Here is a 21,697-nt window from a genome sequence, read left to right as displayed (position 1 = left end):
AAACAAAACCTCCCTTGAGGAATTATTTAAGTACAAAAATGTTCAACAAGAACAGTTCTAATAAAGAGTCCCCAAACAGACCAAATTTTAATATGTGATGACCAAAGGAAATGAAAACCAGTGTTTCTTTGTTTTAACATGTTTATTACAACAGATACAATTCACATCTGACTAGCTTTTTTTTTTCTCTTTCCCCTCCCACAACCATGTTAACATGTTCATTGGGCTATTTCCTTATATTTGAGCAAGTAATGTACTTTCAGCACACATGCCCAGCAGTACTATAAGTCCATTCTTACAGGGTGCAAATGGAAATACGTTTCAATAATTTATACAAACAAGTGGGTTATGCTCAATCACTGCAATTTTAAGCTACTGTACACAGGAATGAAAAGATTATAGAAAAAGTGCCATAGCAACAGTGCCTTAAGAAAAGAGAAAATTAGAAGCATTAAAAAACTGATAAAATCAGATTTAGGATTTCACAGGGAAATGGAACACAGAAAATGAAAAACATTTCTCTGTAAAACAGAAATGGAGAAGCACTGCTCTCGATTCGGTGCAAGTGTGGAAACGGTTGTTTCATGATATTTTGTACATTACCCAAATTGTTGCAGCCTTAGACACAGATCGCCTGGCGCTCGCATTGAATTTTAGGAAATGCAAGATTTCTGAATGATAAATTAACTAAAAAAAAAAAAAAAAAAAAAGGAAAGCTAATTTTGCAGACAGGTTTACATGTAAAAGGCTAGGTATTTAGCCACCTCAGCATTGATTAGTTTTGGATGTCTAAGCTCTGATACACATGGCTTCCCATGGCTTCACTCTACAAAACATATTTACAACGTGAAGAATACATCTACAAGAAATCTACATTTCAAGGGTTTTACAAATCATTCTTGTATCTTTCCCCTGAATTTGACTCCCTCCTGTCCCCTTCCCCATGTCAACTTTTTTCTGCCCAGCTCAACGGTCCGAAGTCTACTCAAATGCAGCTCAAAAGTGTTAAGACTGGGCATCAGTTTAATAGTTCCTGTACTCAAAACCATGTGCAATTGTTTACAACTTTTCACACCATGAAGGAATTCTGATTCTTTAGCTTTTCAAGTTCTTTAATTTGTTGCCTCAAAAATAGTATCCTGCAAGAGAAAAGAAATAAATTAGTATAAACATTTCCATTATACAGAGATATTAAATAAGTATCTACACAAGTACTTCTACAATTTCAGTGAAAGATACCAAGCTCCTTAGCTCTATTAATAAAATTCAGATACTTTAAAATTAATTCCCAACCTGTTCAATCACCTACAAACACCGTATGCAGATGCACAGAGAGCTGCCACGCTTGATACCTTAGTTCAGAAAATTAAGTTGCCATATTTCATTATATGACTGATACACAGATATGTTTAAGCCTACTCTTCACTTGAATTTAACTCCCAGAAAAAGCGGGACACCGGAAGAGTACGTTGAATAACTGAATATTCTGAAGAATCGTATTATGCCTGTGTCATGCAGTTTTCCGGACTGTACCACAACCCAAAGGGCTCATAACTTTTTTTAAATAAGCAAGTTTTCTTCTAGGCGCAACACTTTTCTTCCTAGTATTTGGCGCTGCGACTAGTGGTAGTCTCTAGTTATGGTAAACTCCAATCTCAAAATACTTGATCATTAAAAGACATCTAAGGAAAAAAAGCTGTAACTACACCTGGCTTAGAAATAAATTATATTGCTAGCAATTCCCTTATACATTTTTTCCTTCTTCTACTGAGCTGACATAAAAAATTATTGTGATTAACGAACATTTGGTTTACATAGCTGTTTCCCAGAATTTTAAATGAATATTTTGAAACAACTATTCACGATGCTGAAGTGTAATGCAAGCATGTGAATGAATTAAGAAAACATTCAGGGAAAGTTGACATTTCATATAAATATTCTATGAAGTCCGAAGCAACTTTAATCGATGCAGAAAAAGCATCCACTTCAGCAGACTTTTGCAGAACACTTCTCAAATATGTGCCCAGTTCAGTAAAAATGAATTTTCTACTGAAAAGTAGGTGAAAAACAATTAAGATAGACACACTGAAAAAAAATCAAACTTAAAAGACGTGGGCATATAAAATATATCAGTCAATGAAAAGTGCCTTTTCACATGCTGTCAGCTATGGTTAAAACAATATATTCGCTTTGCCTAGAGATAAAGTTCCCTCTTAGAACAAATTTAAATAGTTCTCTTCTGTGCAAAAGTGTAGAAATAATATCATCATTTAAATGTATTGGCTTTGACAATCCCATCCTTTGCGAAAACCTCCCCCCACCAACTTGTTACTTATGCCATGTATTCCACGTCTTTGGGATTGCAGCAAAAATAAGAGATACATGTTATCATAGATTCAAAGTCATAATAATCATTATCCATGAATAGCTTAAGGATACGCAGTGTACAAGAAACAAGATGCTATTTAGTGAGCTGAACAATGACATTTGACATGTTACTTCAGATCAAATGTGCACCCAGAGACAGAAATGAAACCTTAGGAAATGAAGCCTGTAAGAAACCAAGCAGTTCATTAAATGTACTACAGAAATTGTAATTTATGTAATGAAGTTATGAAATAAAAATTTGGAAAGAATGAGTATTTCCAATTCTTTATTAGGAAAGATTTACAAATATATTATAGCCTACTTCTGATTAAAGGATTGTTTTACTGACTGCCAAAAAGTAAGAGCTTCTAGGATAAAGCTAGCTATTTAAACAGCATGCAACGCTATTAAAGCAGCTTAAAATAGTAAATCAGAATCACTGTATTCAAACTGTAGTGTGACTTAATAGATGGGATAACATCATTCAAAAAGGAAACTGAATATGAAAGTAGATTCAGGATCATGACTACTGGTGAAAAGTTTCAGCACGTATTGTAAGACTAAACTTTTCAATCTTGTGCAACAGTCTTCAACAACATGGTTGTGTATTGCTTCAGTGATACACAAGACACCCGCTATTACTGACTTAAGAAGCAGAAGTCTACTTTGCTATAATCAACATCACACTAAAGAACCCCAAGATCTTCTCCTACCTATGTAACGAACATTAATTTTTTCTTAGCTTGTGATATCAGCGACACCTGTTCAAACTTGCTCTGGCTTTAGACCTAACAAACGTCTCATGCAAACTGTAGTGTTTAAGACCAGTACAGACCGTGCAGTTGTGTACCTATGTGATCTATGCATCATGTATGGACAGATATTTTAGAAGTATGCTGAACTAGTGTGAGTTAATCAGCTTTTCCAAATGCACTGATGTATCTGGAAAGATACTTCTTTTCTATCTAAGTGGAAATACATACCGAAGTTGCATATCTGGTTCTATTCATTGGAGACTAAGAGGTATCTGTGTGGGAAACAGGTAGAATGTACACAGGGAAGACAGCTTGCAAACCTGGCAAGTATTAGCATACTTACAAAGTCATCAGTAAATACAGCTCGTGCAAAACAATGCCAGAATAGGAATTCTAATACCACCTTGAAAATTACCATTTTGAAAATAAACACAGAGCACACACTTACCTTTGCTCACGCAAAGTTGCTTGAATTTCACATACTCGAACTAAAGACCTTAAATTCTTTAATTCAGTACAAATTTCTGACATATGGACACTTCCCATGTTATGGGCTTCCTCACGTAATCTTGATGCCTGCAACAGTTACACATAAAGGTTAGGATTAGGATTTTGAATCATGCATTGGAAACAACTGGCTGTATCCAGAGGATTGCTGGATGAGTGTGTCTTGAAACAGCAAAGCACTCTAACTTCAAAAGGGAACATTAAATCAGAAGTATGTTAAATTATCTACAAAAGCCCGTTTAGAATCAGAAATGAACAACACCGGCTGCCAAGAGATTGTCTAACCTGGGCCCATGCTAAGGCAGGGATGGTTTAGATTTCCTTGATCCTAACAAATGTTTACCCAACCATCTTGAAAGATAGTACATGACAGGGCTCCAAGTTTCCAAGGAAATTTGTTCAAGTAGTTAAAAGTCTGTGTCCGCTATTTCAATGGCAGACTTAAATTTCCCATCTAAATTAAGCCTTAGTGACAAAAATAATTGAATGCCATCTTCTTTCCAGCTACCTTATACAGGGGAAAAAAACTTTACAACCCTTTTCAGGTGTTCTCTTCCAGACAAACTCCATTATTTTAATATCCCCACTTAGTCAGGCGGAGACAAGCAGAAGTGTAGATTTAGAAGGCATGACCTATCCCCAATTCGTGCAGTTCTTAAAGTCTTGTCACTGAACTGGATATATGACTCCAGAGAACTCCTCAACAGCACCAAGGAGACTAGTATAATTACTCTGAGGTCCTGTGCATCACACTGCAATAAGGAAAGAGGACTTCTTGCAAGTGGCACACTGAAAAAAAAATTGTTTCAAATAGATCCTTCCTTGCAGTATTACTGTTTAGCAATGTGATTCTCTGCTGTACTGGGTCTGTCTAGGATGGAGTTAATTTTCTTCATAGCAGCCCATATGGTGCTATGTTTCAGATCTGTGACAAAAACAGTGTTGATAACACACCAATGTTCTAGCTATTGCTGAGCAGTGCTTACGCAGTATCAAGGGTTTCTCCCTTTCTCTCTCTGACCCCCTCAGCAAATAGGTTGTGGGTGGACAAAAGGTAGAGACAGAATGCAGCTAGGACAGGTGATCCAAACTGACCACAGGGATATTCCATACCATATAATGTCGTGCTCAGCAATTAAGGGGGGTGTGGGGGGGCAGTTTTCCAGGGGTTGCCATTGCTCAGGGTCTGGCTGGGCATCAGTCGGCTGGTGGTAAGCGACTGCTTTTGCATCACTTCACCCCCCCCTTTTACTTATTAAGCTGTCTTTATCTCAACCCACAATTTTTTCTCACTTTTGCCTTTCCCATTCTCTCCCCCATCCTACTGGGGGAGAGTGAGCGAGCAGCTGTGTGGTGCTTAGCTGCCTATTGGGGTTAATCCACAACATCTGCTTAAGTACTTGTACACTTGATTTTTCCTTCCCAAAAATAATCGTATTTAGCACAGGTCTTCATCACCTTCTGGCATTTCTCCAGTTCAAAGAAGCACTTTGTGTTCTAATACCCTACATTAAAAGTTTTCTTTTCTGGAGCGTGCTGACAACCAGTAGTACCCTGGTCTCCAGTACGACATCATTTCGCATGTCCTCCTTACACAACTCCAAAGCCTTGAGACTGATAGCAAACTATCAAGAACGACTTTCAAAGTACTTCTTTTTAAGCTGACCAGTCACCCATCTTAAAATAATCTCATTTAAAAGGCCTTAAAATAATTTTTGCATACAAGATTCTTGTTAAAAGGTGTTAATAGTCTTGCTGCAAATCAGGATATAACATTTATTGCTTTCCCATATTACCAAAACCTGATACTTTATAAAAAAAAAAAAACAAAACAAAAAACAAACACCAAACACCAAACCAAAAAACCCAAACTGACATAATTTCTTTCTAAAAGGTCCATGCTGACTATTATCAGGATTTTCTTTTCAGGTGTTTGTAAAAAGGTAAATTCATCATTTTTTCTACTTAGATACTGTTCAATACTCAAAGTACCTTTACAATTACTGAGCTGAGACCACCTGCAATTCCGTTTCTCACATTCCTTAAAGATAAGATATTTATGTTGATTATTTTGCAGTTAACCACATTACTGGATTGTTTTCCACAGTAACTGCTTCTTATGAGTTCTGCAAGATAACTACTAGTGGTTCAAGAATTGTTTTAGCTACTAACTACTGCACAGTACATTTCTTCAAGTCTGACTGCTTTAACACACACCTGTCCTGGCTCACCTAATTTATTTACTTATTTATTTTTCAGTTTACTCTGGCATGTGCTCTTATGCCCTAATTTCAATTTAAGCTATGCATCTGGTTAGAAATCTGAAGAAACCAAGGCACTGCATAATTTTAGCCTCTCCACTTTCATCTAGCTTACCTTCTTCACTGTGTATTGCACTTATACTTTCATTCACTTTTTCTTTTATATCAAATATCTGACTTAAGTCCCTCAAGTGTTACTGTTCAAAACTGGTCTATAAACAACACTGTCACATGAAATCATCTGAAATAGCAGACAGGACAATACAGCATGTAACACTTGGCACAAAGTATCCAACTGAGTACGTGACCACCTAGCATTAGCTGGTTTTTTTGATCTCTTTATTACTGATAGTGGGAAAAGAGTTACCTATGAACTGTATAATCTATATTTTCTGCATTAAGTGGCGGCCGGTCACGAGCGGTGTTCCCCAGGGCTCAGTTTTGGGGCCAGTCTTGTTCAATATCTTTATCAATGATCTGGATGAGGGGATTGAGTGCTCCCTCAGTAAGTTTGCAGACGACACCAAGTTGGGTGGGAGTGTTGGTCTGCTCGAGGGTAGGAAGGCTCTGCAGAGGGACCTGGACAGGCTGGATCGATGGGCCGAGGCCAACTGTATGAGGTTCAACAAGGCCAAGTGCCGGGTCCTGCACTTCGGCCACAACAACCCCATGCAATGCTACAGGCTTGGGGAAGAGTGGCTGGAAAGCTGCCTGGCGGAAAAGGACCTGGGGGTGCTGGTTGACAGCCGGCTGAACGTGAGCCGGCAGTGTGCCCAGGCGGCCAATGGCATCCTGGCCTGTATCAGAAATAGTGTGGCCAGCAGGAGTAGGGAAGTGATCGTGCCCCTGTACTCGGCACTGGTGAGGCCGCACCTTGAATACTGTGTTCAGTTTTGGGCCCCTCACTACAAGAAGGATGTTGAGGTGCTGGAGCGTGTCCAGAGAAGGGCAACGAGGCTGGTGAGGGGTCTGGAGAACAAGTCTTATGAGGAGTGGCTGAGGGAACTGGGACTGTTTAGCCTGCAGAAAAGGAGGCTGAGGGGAGACCTCATCGCTCTCTACAACTCCCTGAAAGGAGGTTGTGGCAAGGTGGGTGTCGGTCTCTTCTCCCAAGTAACTAGCGATAGGACGAGAGGAAATGGCCTCAAGTTGTGCCAGGGGAGGTTTAGATTGGACATGAGGAAAAATTTCTTTAGTGAAAGAGTGGTTAAACATTGGAACAGGCTGCCCAGGGAAGTGGTGGAGTCCCCATCCCTGGAGGTATTTAAAAGACAAGTATATGTGGCGCTTAGGGACATGGTTTAGTGGGTGGTGGTGTTGGGTCGACGGTTGGACTCGATGATCTTAGAGGTCTTTTCCAACCTTAATGATTCTATGATAAGATATATGTCAATTCAGCACACAGTGAAAATAACACTATCAAAACTATGGGCCAAGGCCATAGAGAGAAGTGGCTGTGCTGCACCATTTCCTTAAACACACATTCCACAGCAATGGCTCAGTCATTTGACTCAGTACAGGTTGGTAATGTCTTAAAATTGAATTTAAAAAATTAATGAAGAGAAACAAAACAAGAACCCCAAACAGAGTCCAAATGGAGTATCAGTCTAGAATGTACTTTTAAGAGTCATCCTGCAAGTTACTACCCAAAAGCCTCTGGTGTAGGCTTGAGCCAGCAACCACTCTTCAAAAAAGCAAAGTAAACCAGGCTAGGTAAGATTAATATCCCATACAGACTGTGTCAGACAGGGTTGCCTGCGAAAGGACTTGAACTAGACTCGACCAATACAGTTCCTTTGAGTAATGCATTCCAAGCAGCTGACGTGCATCCAGTTTCCCCGTATTACCACAACAGGATAGGTTTCATGCAGTTAGTTATAAAATATGGATGGCAATTCTACTGGATTTCCCATTATATAAAAATAGTTCAATAGTCCAAATTCAGTCTGAGCCCTCTACATCATCTTAAAAACTGGGTACAACAAACAAGGCAGAGTTCCTTTTTCACTGTGTAGAGCTAACAACTTCAGTAACTCAAACTGTGGAGCAGTCTCAAATGGTTTAACACTGTCACCTAATTCATAATGTTTTCCACATAACAGAAGTATTATTATAAAAATTTGTTGAAATTTATGTTCTTTGTAAATTTCAACAGAACTTTGGTAGTAAGAAAATAGTTATGAGGATAGCTATTCATCTGAGAGAATTTCAAAAGCACTGGTACTTTAAGCGAGACTGAAAATATTCAGCTGCTAAATGGCAATCACATGTAAAACCTGCAGGTCTGGCCTAATCTCTCTCCCCTCTCTTCTCTTCTGGCTAAGAGGCCAAGCATCGGGGGTTTTTTAAATACTTTTAATTCCTAGAAAAAGTAACCTGTGGAAGAAAACCAGATTTTAAGCTATACGTTTTGCACTCTCACAGGAAACAAAGCACTAGTGTACTCACCTGCTTTTCTGCATGATCTGCAGGCCAACCTTGAACATGCTTTATAAGATTTTCATTGAAGTGTGCTGCTAGCGTAGGTGTTAATGAACAAGTAGGTCGTACAGATGTATTTTGCGGTGCAGGTGTTGAATTTGATGCACTAGTGCTAGAGGTATGATTTGGACCTGGTGATGGGCTTCTTTGACTACTAGAAGAAAGAATGAAAAAAAAAGTGAGCATTTAAAAACATATGTAAACCTATACAGAAATAAACACTTAAAATTCATTGCTTCAAGCCACAAAAATACATAAAGCATTTAAACCACAAGTAGATACTTCTGGTAGACCAAACCTGTGCAAATTTTCCACAAACCTCCTACTTGTATGGAACTGTTTGAGTGCTACAATATAACAGGTTTTTTTTGTTCGGTTGGTTGGGGGTTTTTTTGTTCTTTTAACTTCGATAGCCGCTCAAGAGATGTAAGCTGTGTCTATATTTTAGTGTTGGATAGAGAATATATACATGTATGTCTTCCTTCAAATAGCTGCAAACCTAAGATTTTCAATAATGATGTATCAGATGGAGTCAAGCAGGTTTATTCAACAGAATACAGGCAAGTGTCACAATAATCATTAAGTACAAAGCCTGATGTCCTGATCTAAAAATATAGCCATGTGGGCTTTGAGGAGTATAACCATTTACTAATGCCAAAAAAAAACCACCTAGGTGACTTTGTGATACTGTATATCCTCACTTAAAGCGCTCAAGGAAACAAAAGTATCACAGGAGCAGTATGTTTATAGCTACCAACTTGACTGCTTTACTGGAACATATTCATGCTGCCATTTTTCTGGTTGGTGTGTTAACCTGTTGCTGGAGAACAGATGCATGGAGACATGTTCAGCTGATATGTGTACTGTAAGACGAATCAAAAACTCTGTGCCTTGGACAAAGCCTTTGACTGTCCTCTTTCAGATCTCCATATGCAAGCAAACACATCATTTACATTATCTGAACACTACACCAGTACACAGCTTTTCCACTTCTACTTTGCAACTATAATTCTTGGTCAAAAACTTTTCCAATTTTTACTAAAAAACTCTCATGTTGATCTTGGCATAGCAGTCTTTTGCCATCCACAGTGCTCAAGATTGTGTTATCTACAACGTATTCTAGCCACTGCTTTAAGCAACGTTGTTTGGGGTTTTTTTTAACTGCATTCCTCTAATAATTACCCTCTCACTCCACTTTATAAGACGTATTTCCCCTCTACCTCATGGTGCTCCTCATGTATGGGAGGGGCCTTAAGAGTTCCTTCTTAAGTATCCCATCTCTTTATAAAAGCCTATTCCTGCTGCAATGACTAAAAAAAGGTGGGTACTGCTTCGGTAAATCTTTGGTAAACTAATGACTGACTAATTCACAAGGACTCCTCTACTCCCAGTTTGCAAATACTCATCCTCCACCTTACACTTGGATGCTAAGCTCTTTACCTGAAGAAGCAGGTTTTTTTTGTTTCACTTGTATCACTTCTCTCAATAATGCTATGATATACAACCTGAACACCTAACATTAAGCCCAACAAGCTACAGAAGTTACCCCAAAATATGTAAAAATCACTGATACTTAAATTTACTTTCTGTGTGTCCAGAAGCCCAGGTATCAGGGCCAGCATGAACACTACACCCTCATATCGTATGGATCCAACCACATCTGATACAACTGCCAGAGCTGCAGCTACACAGTTCTGCTACGTGTAAGAGTTCATCACTGTTCTTCAACTTCCATATTATCAGCAACAGACAACTCCGCTGCAACTTTCACCAGCATCAAAACTGCTATTTGGTATATCACCATTATCAAACAAAGGATCAGAATGTGGGGGTTTGCCTCCTCCTTGCAAGCACTGCTGTCCAGGTGATCTCATCTTCTAAGAAACCAGAACTTGCGCTGGGAGGCGTATATAACCCATGGTGGGGAAGCTTAGAAGCTGACGTTTCAGCACATGCCCTTTTCTACTCCCCCACCCCTTGCAAAAACAAGGCCTCTACACTCTTACTTCCCTTTCCAGCATTCATTCTATCACTCCCATCCCCCCGACACTCACAGAGAGGGGCTCTGTTCTTCTATTTTGCTAAGAAGAGGTGGGAGCACCGCTAGTTACCCATGCGAACATGGAACAAGGACAGGTCAGGGTGAAAACAGTCTGCTCCACCTTTGTAAGGGAAGACAAAGAGAGCAGTAATTTTGAGCAGGACAAGAGAACATCACTAGCACCGTAACAGTGATGGTACCTCACAGTTACAATGTCCTTTGGCACTACATATACTGAGAAATAGTAGTACTAATTGTGTAAGTACCTAGCCATTACTGGTAAGATTATGTTTACAATCACTCTCCCACTGGCAGCAGCTTTTCAGTCTATTTCTTAAAACTTTACTACTTGCCTACAAGTGATATAAAGTAATATGAAGAAAAAACAAAATCAAGAGGAATCTTAATTCATCACCACTAACCTACCCCCTTGAGGGCTGAAAACATCCCAGCATAATGCAACTATCTTTACAGTCCAATGCCCAGCCATTTATCCTAATCACTCACACTTGCAAAGAATTACAGCAGGTTTCCAAACAAACAGCCAACAAATTAGGTACAGCACACTGCTCTGCAGCATCAAAGACTTTAACCTCATTCCTTTCAGTACCCCCAAACTCATTCAAAAGCTTAGAATATATAAAAAAAAGCAGAAATATTTTTGGCAGGCAGCTTTGTTAGAGTTGTATACATAAATTTCCCTTGATTTCAGGCAGCAGAAGTTGCAAAAGGGAATATATGATGTAACGGGGGGGGGGGGGAGAAAGTATTCTTTGGGTTTTGTGCTCTGTGTTCTCTTCAGTAATTGGCTCAACTATTTCAAAACCACTTACAAATGCAAACGCTTAACTGTAGAAATGTTCAGTTGATTAGGAAAAAACGGCATTTAGATTTTGAAGCTGGAGTTGAAACTAGCCAAGAACGTGAAGGGTAACAAGGGCTGTACATCAGGGGCAAATGAAAGGTTAAGGAACAGGTGGGCTGCAAGGCAAGGGGTCCTAGAGACAAAGGAGATGAAAAAGGCCAGGATAGTCAGCAACTCTTTTGTTGCCTGGGTTTTTATGGGTATGGTCTGCCCTCAGGCCTCCCACATGCCCAAGCACATCAGAGTCAGTGCGAGTAAAGTATTACCTACAGCAGAGGAAGAAATTAAGGAGCAGTTAAGCCAACTGGGCATATGTCCATGCAACCAGATGGTATGTACCCAAGGGTAATCAGGGAGCTAGCCAGTATAACTCAGATGCCGTATCATCTTGAAGCAGCATGGTGAGCAGGCAAGTTTCTCGATGATAGGGAAAAAAAGCAAACATTAAAGCCATCTTCAAGAGGCACAAGGATGACAACCTGGCAAACTACAGGCCAGTTGACCTCAGTCTCTGGGAACGTTACAGAGCAAGTCTTCCTGAAAGGGGTTCCAGCTACATGAAAGACTAAAAGGCAAAAAAAAAAAAAAAAAAAAAGAGCCAGCATAGATTTACCAAGGGGAAATTATGCCTGACCGACCTCACTGACTTCTATGATGAGATGACTGACTCAGAGGATAAGGGGAAAGCAGCAATGTTGTTTACCTTGACTTCAGCAAGGCCTGTGACATCATCTCCCATAGTATTGTTATAGCCAAACTGTTCACTTATCCAGTCCATGTGTCATGTGTAAGGTGGGTGGAAAACCGAATGAACTGCTGGGCTCAAAGGCTGCAGTCAGCAGTACAAAGACCAATTGAAAGCCAGTGGCTAGTGCTGTCCTTCACTGATTAATACTGGGGCCAATACTTTTAACATTTTTATTAAAAACCTAGACGGTGGCACCCAGTGCACCTTCAGTGAGTTTGCAGATGACACCTACTTGGGGGGAGCAGTCAATACGCTGGAGGGCAGGTTGTTATTCAGAAGGACCTGAATGGACAGACAGGAACCAAGTTCAAAAAAGGCAAATGCAAAGTCCTGCATCTGGGGTGGAATAACCCCATGCAACAATACTGGAACAACCCCATGGAACAGCACAGGCTAAGTGGGTAGAAAGCAGCTTTGAGGAAAAGGACCTGAGGATCCTGGTGGACAAGTTAAATGCGAGTCAGCAATGTATCCCTGTGACAAAGCAGGCCAAGCACATGCTGGGCTGTATTAGCAAGAGCGTGGTTGCTAAGCCACTATCCATCATATTTGAGAAGTCGTGGCAGTCCGGCGAAGTTCCCACTGACTGGAAAAGGGGAAACATAACCCCCATTTTTAAAAAGGGAAAAAAAGAAGACCTGGGGAACTACAGGCCAGTCAGTCTCACCTCTGTGCCTGGCAAGATCATGGAACAGATCCTCCTGGAAGCTATGCTAAGGCACATGGAGGACAGGGAGGTGATTTGAGACAGCCAGCATGGCTTCACCAAGGGCAAGTCCTGCCTGACTAACCTGATGGCATTCTATGATGGAGTGACTACATCAGTGGACACGGGAAGGGCTACAGATGTCGTCTATCTGGACCTCTGTAAGGCCTTTGACACAGTCCCTCACAACATCCTTCTCTAAACTGGAGAGGTATGGATTTGATGGGTGGACTGCCTGGTAAAGGGTGAGGAATTGGTTAGATGGTCGCATCCAGAGGGTAGTGGTCAATGGCTCAATGTCCAAATGGAGACTGGTGATGAGTGGCGTCCCACAAGGGTCCGTATTGGGACCGGTACTGTTTAATATCTTCATCAATGACATAGACAGTGGGATCAAGTGCACCCTCAGCAAGTTTGCAGATGACACCAAGCTGAGTGCTGCAGTTGACATGCCTGAGGGACGGGATGCCATCCAGAGGGACCTGGACAAGCTTGAGAAGTGGGCCTGTGTGAACCTTATGAGGTCTAACGAGGCCATGTGCAAGGTCCTGCACCTGGGTCGGGGCAACCCCCAGTATCAATACAGGCTGGGGGATGAAGGGATTGAGAGCAGCCCTGCCGAGAAGGACTTGGGGGTACTGGTGGATGGAAAGCTGGACATGAGCCAGCAACGTGCGCTCGCAGCCCACAAGGCCAATCGTATCCTGGGCTGCATCAAAAGAAGTGTGGCCAGCAGGTCGAGGGAGGTGATTCTGCCCCTCTGCTCTGCTCTGGGGAGACCCCACCTGGAGTACTGCGTCCAGCTCTGGAGCCCTCAGCATAAGAAAGACACAGACCTGTTGGAGCGGGTCCAGAGGAGGGCCACAAAAATGATCAGGGGGATGGAACACCTCTCCTATGAGGACAGGCTGAGAGAGTTGGGGTTGTTCAGCCTGGAGAGAAGGATTCGGGGAGACCTTATTGCGGCCTTTCAATACTTAAAGGGGGCTTATAAGAAAGATGGGGGCAAACTTTTTAGCAGGGCCTGTTGCGACAGGACAAGGGGGAATGGTTTTAAACTAAAAGAGGGTAGATTTAGACTAGATATTAGGAAGAAATTTTTTACAGTGAGGATGGTGAAGCACTGGCACAGGTTGCCCAGAGAGACGGTAGATGCCCCATCCCTGGAAACATTCAAGGTCAGGCTGGACGGGGCTCTGAGCAACCTTATCTAGTTGAAGACGTCCCTGCCCATGGCAGGGGGGGTTGGACTAGATGACCTTTAGAGGTCCCTTCCAACCCAAACTATTCTATGATTCCTCCTCTTTCTTCAGAGCTTATGAGATCCACAGTAGCTGGAGCACTGTGTAGTGGGGAGCCCAAAACCAGACAAGAATTAAAGTGCCACACCAAAGAAATCTGGCAGAGGACCGCACAGATGACTAGGGGGCTGAAGCACATGCTGCATCAGGAGAGGCTAAAAGAACTGGGTTTATTCAGTCTGGAAAAGAGAAGGCTGAGGGAAGGGGATTGAAGGATCTTCTTACTGTTTTTAACTACCTATGGGGAGAGCACACAGCCAGACTCTTTTCAGAGATGCACCGTGATAGGACAAGAGGCAGAGACCCAAGTTGCAACAAGGGAAATTCTAATTAGACATAAGGAAAAAACATTTCACCATAAGGGTAGTCAAACATTAGAAGACCATGCTCAGAGATATTCAAAAATCACCTAAACAATGCCCTTAGCAATTCAAACTTGCCAGTCCTACTTTGAGTTGGGACTTGGACTAGAAGTCCCTTCCAACCTAAATTATTCTATGTTTCTATGTATTCATACAGCATCAGCATACTGATGGTGCAGAGAAAGGCTACATTTATTAACTAAGTAGAATTTAGGCATCACCTTCAACGCTTATTTACTCCTTAGTTCTAACAGGATCAAAGTTCCCCTATGACTTGCCTCCTCTTCATTTATCAACCTGGCTTCTCTGACTCCTACTTCATCAGTAAAAAAAAAAAATCACTATCATCAGAAACATTTCAAGAAAGTAAGTAAAATCTGGGGGTTTCTCAAAAATAAAGTTGCATCTTAATTATGAATAAAACATACTGTCACAAAATATCCTAGCACTGCTATCTTAGCAGCAGGGGGAGCTACGAATGCAGCAATGATAGACAGTTCCACACTACTGCTATATTTTTAAATGCTTCAATAAAGCCAAATACCTGCCTTAGCTGCTGCATGAGTTAAAGACTGACTATGCCACAGGTAACGGAATGCTTCCAGAGAGGCAAAAACATCTGTACAAGACTATGAAAACAGGACCGTTCTGAAATGCACTAAAAATCTTACAACCTATAAAAAATGGGAGGAAACACCTCCCCCTCCAGCATTTTTGCATTTTCTAAGGTAAAGGAAAAATATTCCCAGTCCTTTCTGGAAATAAATAGAAACTAGCAACCTGATGAAACTATTAAATATGGAAGCACTCATTTAGTTCCATTTTTAAAGCAGCCATAATTCATGGCGTGTCTTTGGAATCATCTCTTACAAAAAGACTCACTTAATGCAATACCTACATTGCATTAATTTCCTAACTTACATGTTAGGAAATGTTCACAACTTTAAAGTTATCAATAGCTATTCACATATTTATTAGACAGTGCTTCCTCCCAAACAAGTTAAAAATAATTTTAGCTCCATTGCTTAAAACTTTTAGTAATAGTAAAAGCAAAGGAAACATAGTTGCGATTAACTTCTGCACAATGAATCTGTATTTAAGCTGCAGAAAAATGCAACCTTAATTCATAGAGCCTCTTTCTGGACGACCTGTCCAGAGTTCAGGTTGCTAAGTTGTTGTTCATTCCTATTAAAAAAGTAAAGGGAGTTAGCCCCAAGAGCAGTCCCCAATCCGACTGACTGCTTTCACCTACAAAGGAATAATCTGTTCTACATAAATTCAGAAATATTGTCCAGACACAGGAAATCTTTTGCAGATGAGTAGATCTACATCTGAGCTGGTCCATTTTCATTCAACTCCACTGAACAGAAGAAAATACCAGTCGCACAGGTTTTTCCAAATCATCTGTTCCTTAATCTTCCATTTTTTGCAAATGAGACACTTCCGAAAGAAACAGAAACGCATGAACTCGTGATGTACCATTTATCACTGTCACAAACATGTAACAATTTGAGAGATATAGGATACTAAACAATACTAATATTGTCACAGTATCTTTGATACTAGGCTGCACACTCTCCTCTATTTGTGCACTGCGTCCTGCGCCTCCTCCTCAAATACTGGACAGTGCTACCTGCATGACCCCTCTGCTTCAGCGGTACAGTTGATGGGACAAACTCAGCTTCCCTTCTCCAGCAAAATGCTGATGCCAAGCAGAGCAATGGTTTGCAGGGGGCCAGTAGATCCCTAAAGGGAACTTGATGTGGGCAAGGGTTATGCCAGAGTAGGAAATCCTATAACCCAAAAAGGGGGGGGGGGCGGGGAATGGACACGGGACGGTGTATGGATTAGCCGGCCAAATGCCCACCAGTATCACTTCACACAGACTCCAGGCCATAGCGAATGTTTCCAAGAATAAGACTATCTTCCTTAGCAAGACTTCCTATAGGGAAAGGGTGCTCAGCAAAGGATAAAGGGGTCTGTGACTGAGAGCTATTCCCCAAAATCTCACTGCTCCTTATAAAAAGGTCTAGTTCCCTTATTAAAAAGGTTTAGCTGGTTGCCAAGTATAATTTTATTTTTGGTACTGTAATTCAGAAAGATTTAACAGCACCATCCATAATTGCTAGAGACTAGAGTTGGTACACTATGTCTTTATTGTACCCATAGAGGAAAATGAGTTGTAGGTTAGACATCTGCCAAAGATTAGAATCAAGTATCTGTAAGATAGCCAACATTAAAGACTCAAAAACTTCTGACTTGCTTCTGTTTGTACCCTCAAACTGATCAATAGTCTCTCCAGTAAAGCCAGTCACTGGGACAGGACCACCAAGCAAACAAACAAAAAACCCACCCCCCCAAAAAACCAAAACCCCCCTGTCCCCACAAAAAACAACACAGATTTGAAAATCTAACAATAAGTTAGTGCATTGATGACACATAATCAAAGGTCCCCTTTAGTATTAGTCCCAGAAGGGCAGATAAAAGGACCTCTCTATTTTATGATCTGGAAAGCACCACCATGTAGCTTCAGGCATGCTGACAAGGAAAGAGCATTCGTTTTTTGTTTGTTTGTTTGTTTTAATATCATACCACATACCTTATTCAATCACTCTAAAAATCTAGCTTTTAAGAAATGCGACACCTTGTAGATTTACAGAAATCCGTTGAGATGATGCACTTTAAAAAAAAAAAAAAAAAATCAACCTGCAATCTCCTCCTGCCACAGTTCTAGACCATGACTCCATCACAGAAGGATCTTATGACAAATCTTTGGTTACAGCCCCTGGAATCAATATGATAAAGTACACAGCATCCTAAACAATGAAAAGTCCATCTTCCCAAAAGAAAAATTTCAGACAAGATACAGATTCTAAACCCACCTTGTAAATCCATAGCTAAATGTTCCTATCATGCAATATCTGAATAGGCTGCAATACTGACAAAAAAATCTGGTCAAGGGAAAAATTTGTGAAACTTACTTCATTTTTTAATGTTTTTCATTAAAACTGCAAAATCGCCTGATAGACAGAAGTTCTTACTAATTTAAAAATCAAATTACACTACAATAAGACACCACAAACCTCTAACACTACGCAAATCACACAGAATTAAAGCATTTAATCGCATAACTGCACAGAAAGAAACAAAAACTCCAAACTCAGAAATCATAATACAGGGATCACTTGCAAAATTGACTCCAGCGTGACAGGGTAGAAATATTAATTCTATTTCGCTTCTGTGAATGGAACTCTAGTGGTGGTCCTAAAATGGTGGTCCTAAAATGGAGAATCTACCACATTAGCTCTGCAACAGAGATATTTATCTGCATTGTTTCAGTAGCAGCAGAGTTAAATCATATGCTCAATAAATAGGCCAAAGAATCCACAAATTGCAACACATACAACATATATTGGATCCAGAGCAAAAAACAGAACAGCACAGAGAAGTATTTCAATATACCTTGAGCGCTGAAGACTTCGTGGAGAGGCAGGTTCATGACCTGCCTGCTTGTCAGCTATTACCGGCTGCTGAGGTGCTGCCTGTGAAGCTGGTCCTTGTTTAACACCTGGAGTAGCAACCTGGAAAGTTCAAAACTTCATTAGATTTCCTCCACAGTAAATATCAAGTGTAAGAACCAGAGAAAAACACAGAAATTACAAGACCGGTGGGGTTTTTTTGATACAAGGTCTTTTGTTGACAGAATTTTTATACTCTTCACAAGGTGTTTTTTTAAAAAATCATCTCGAGTTCCACAGCTGTGATAGATATCCATCTGACTTGTCAAAACATTGCAAGTTTATTAGGTAAAATAGTTCAACCCAGTTTCATTTCTGACCATATCTTCCATGTGAGCACCAAGCTCATTTTCAACTCAGAAGAATTGTTCATTATCCAAATAAAAATTTTCACTTAAAAAGTTAAAAGTTTCCTACTCGAAAATACATTACACAATGTCAAGAGCAAATTAGGTCTTAAGAGTATTATAACATCTCTATCAGAAATGGGAAAAAAAAATCTAAACCATATTTACCCGTCTGCTACTCCCCCTTTTTAACTGTTCTTTCAGTTCTAAACTAATGGGTGACTTAAAAAAAAAACGTTACCAGTAGCTTTTTGCTTTTCATTTGTAGTACACATTCACTTTTAAGATATTAAGACACCAGCAGTAAGATACGGTATTTTTTCTGTGAATTCCTGAACTACAACAGGATGAAAAGTCTGGGAATATACTAGTGTCTAAGTTACAGTAAATGGAGTTCAAGATATTTCTTTTTGCCCCATACTCTGCATGCCCCTGTCCCTTTTAAAGTATGTACAAGAGAGGAAGCAGCTCCAAAATTATCCCCCACTCCAGAAAAATCAAGCTAACAATTTTAAGAAAGAGGGAGGGAAGAAAAAATGGGGTTTAGGGATCCATAAAGACAAAAACCATAAATCAGGCAGCCTGTCTGGCATCTGCTGACATCAAGCTGGTATAGGTTACTATACCAGTATATATATATAATATATATATGTATAGTATATATATATAGTATACATACTATAGGTCATCTGAACCTCCAGAAATTCTGTTTCAGAAACAGACTCCTGTGAAACAAGCCACAGACGGCAAGTCAGACCATATCTGCTAAAGTAAACTCATGACATTAAGTTCATTTATTTAAATATACAGGAAATCTTAATGTAATCTCAAATCTACTTTTATGTCTAAGAGGAAAAGCCACCCTTTAAAATTATGATCAAAAGCCAAAAAAAGTCTGAATAGCACATGAAAAGGCCATCGTTCTGGAAAGATAAACCAAGGGCATTGTAAGATCAATCAGTGTGTTGAAATCAACAGAATTATACAGTTGAGGGGGGCAAAATAGTAGCAGTTCATAAACTGATTTATGAAAAAAGACTACCCGAGTATCTTTATGAAATGTATGACATGAAGAACTTCGCTATCAATGCCTGAACTTTGCTCACCCTGTGAGCAGGCATAACAAGAGACTGAACAGAAGGAACAATTTCAAAAGGAACGTCCGTCTGTCAGAGATAATATGATCACATTGGAGATCCAAACTGGAAAACTAACCAGCTCCTTAGCTGGTAAAAATAAAAACAAAAATGGATTGTAAAGAAAAATTGGGATTTGAGAGATAAATGAGCCACAAAAACTCCTAGCTATTCCCTATTTTCCAAGTGTTTCAAAGACTGTAAGTAAGTGTACCAGGAACAGAAAATAAGGGCTAAATTAAAAAAAAAATTTCCATAAGCAACATTCTCACTGAGCTTGACAAGTCTGTGTAACATATGCTTTACACAGTTATTTTAAAGAAATTCGGAACAGTTTCTAACCATACAACACAGGCACAGCTAAATAGCAAAATGTGATGCCTAGGATCCTGGAGCCTGTGACACCTGAGCTGCCGCGTGCATACAGCACACCTCCAAGGCAGATGTACCAGCTTGAGTTTAAAAGCAGTACAGACATGTTCATGCAGTCCTAAGTAACAAGCCCTACTCTGCAAATGGCACTACGCTGTTCCCAGAGCCAGCCCAAGTATGTGGGCACCTGGCACTGGGCTCTGCTTGCAGGGTGCCAGTTCAGCTTTGTCTATGCGTGCTGCATAGAAGCACCTTAAGCCGACGAGCTTGTGCTCTGAAACCAAGTGTGTCCTGGCACAGCACCACATCTTGACTATGCATAATCTACCTCAAACTCTTCGAACTGGATAAGCTGACTGACATATCCAAAGGAGTACTAAAACAGACATGCTCACACTGGAGCCATTATCACCTAAGTTCTCATCTCAATCCCATCTTATGGAATTGAATTACGTGAATAGAAGAACTATCACCGAAGTTCTCTCCCTACTGAACTGGAAAAGTATCTGCTGCTGAACCAGGATTTGTTACTTCTGGGACTAACACACAAACAATTCATGTTAATATTTCAACAGCTCTGTTGTTAGCACCAGATTTGAGGAACACAAAAACCAAGAAAAGCTCCTGCTGTCAAGCATTACTTCTAATTCTGTTTAGCTGATCTGTGAAGCTACTCGAGACACCTAGAAAATAGAAAGCTTTTATGGTTATGATATCCCAGTGTAGTAAGAGTTATAACTTCCTCACAGAGGGATGGGAGTGAAAACTTGCCAATGTATACAATAACACATATATATGTTATATATATGTATATAATAAGCACAACAGTCCATCAGGATTAATGGCATTCTGAAGCAAAGACATTATAGCTTAGCATGAGTAACTCGGGAATTTACTACACTTAACACTTCGACTGCAACCACATTATACGTGCTTCAAAAATAAACCAGATGTGCAATCTCACCTCATTGTGGTGCAGTCTTAAGGAAAGATGGGTTAAAATATAGTAATTTCAAAATGTGTCACAGTATGCTCATCAAAACATAGACGTTACCACTTTCAGAAGAACTTCTATATACTTATCAATAAAACACACAATACCCTCCTTTGAAAATACCAGAGGTGAAATCCTGCATGCCAAGTTACTAACTATAGGCAATCACAAGGCCCTGCATATCTCATATCAAAGCAAGCATAAAATAACCCAACACTTTTTTTGTTGTTTTTTGAGGAGTGGCAGCCTTGCTGTAGTTATGACACACTAAACTCAGATCAACTCTTCTCAAAACTGCATTTAGCCTTAAAGTCTTTTGCTTCTACTGAAAACCTGAGGCAAGGCTTGTGTGTCCAAAAGCATATTCAGTTATACAGTTGGTCTACCAAGACAGATTGGCCCTACTTACAAGACTTGGCTTGCCTTCGCTTTCTCTTAAGGCATAATTTGCTACCACACCACCTACTTCATAGGCATATGCTGGCCTTTAAACTGGGTAAAAGGCAGTGGGTTCAAGTTTGTCTGCACAGTTCTAGGAAAACATCTGTAGCAGGATGATAAATACTACAGAAGCTAAGTTTATAAAACAAGGATAAATGTCTTGGGGGGGAAAAAAAATCCTGCTGAGCTGTCCTTCCTTCAAGTTTTCTTTCAGAAAACACTGTAGATAAGGAAGATCCCAAAGGGTAAAGCTTTTGCCATGTTTATAATGTAGCTGATAATCAGAACTTTATTTATAAAGTAGATCCAGATCTCTGGGTTGTAGAGACTAGAAGAGATCAACTTACAGTTACTGACAGTAAACAACTTAAGAAAATTCTTTTTCATATCCCAGGATTTGAAAGTGCCAGACATCTCCCTTCTTTGTTTCAAGTCTGCTATTTGATAATTTCATTACCTGTCACCTAGGTATAGGATGTGAACACATAGATTCAG

General features: G+C 40.1%; 1 protein-coding gene across 5 annotated transcripts in view; it reads right to left on the bottom strand.

The window, feature by feature from the left end:
* Positions 1 to 990: 990 nt before the first annotated feature.
* The window catches only part of WAC (WW domain containing adaptor with coiled-coil), a 65,810-nt gene continuing 45,103 nt past the window's right edge, over positions 991 to 21,697 (bottom strand). For 4 of the 5 annotated variants that reach the window (XM_076331763.1, XM_076331765.1, XM_076331764.1 and 1 more), the window contains exons 11-14: positions 17,857 to 17,975; positions 8,339 to 8,525; positions 3,571 to 3,698; positions 991 to 1,139 (exon numbers count right to left, since the gene is read on the bottom strand). In XM_076331763.1, the coding sequence (XP_076187878.1) occupies positions 1,070 to 1,139; positions 3,571 to 3,698; positions 8,339 to 8,525; positions 17,857 to 17,975 (504 nt within the window). In that variant the 3' untranslated portion in view covers positions 991 to 1,069. The remainder of the gene's footprint in view (positions 1,140 to 3,570; positions 3,699 to 8,338; positions 8,526 to 17,856; positions 17,976 to 21,697) is intronic. The other variant, XM_076331762.1, reaches the window with a different exon arrangement.

Source organism: Aptenodytes patagonicus, chromosome 2 (assembly GCF_965638725.1).
Source record: "Aptenodytes patagonicus chromosome 2, bAptPat1.pri.cur, whole genome shotgun sequence".
Taxonomy (NCBI): domain Eukaryota; kingdom Metazoa; phylum Chordata; class Aves; order Sphenisciformes; family Spheniscidae; genus Aptenodytes; species Aptenodytes patagonicus.
The sequence above is the reverse complement of the archived record's forward strand: the minus strand, read 5'-3'. Positions and strand labels throughout refer to the sequence as shown.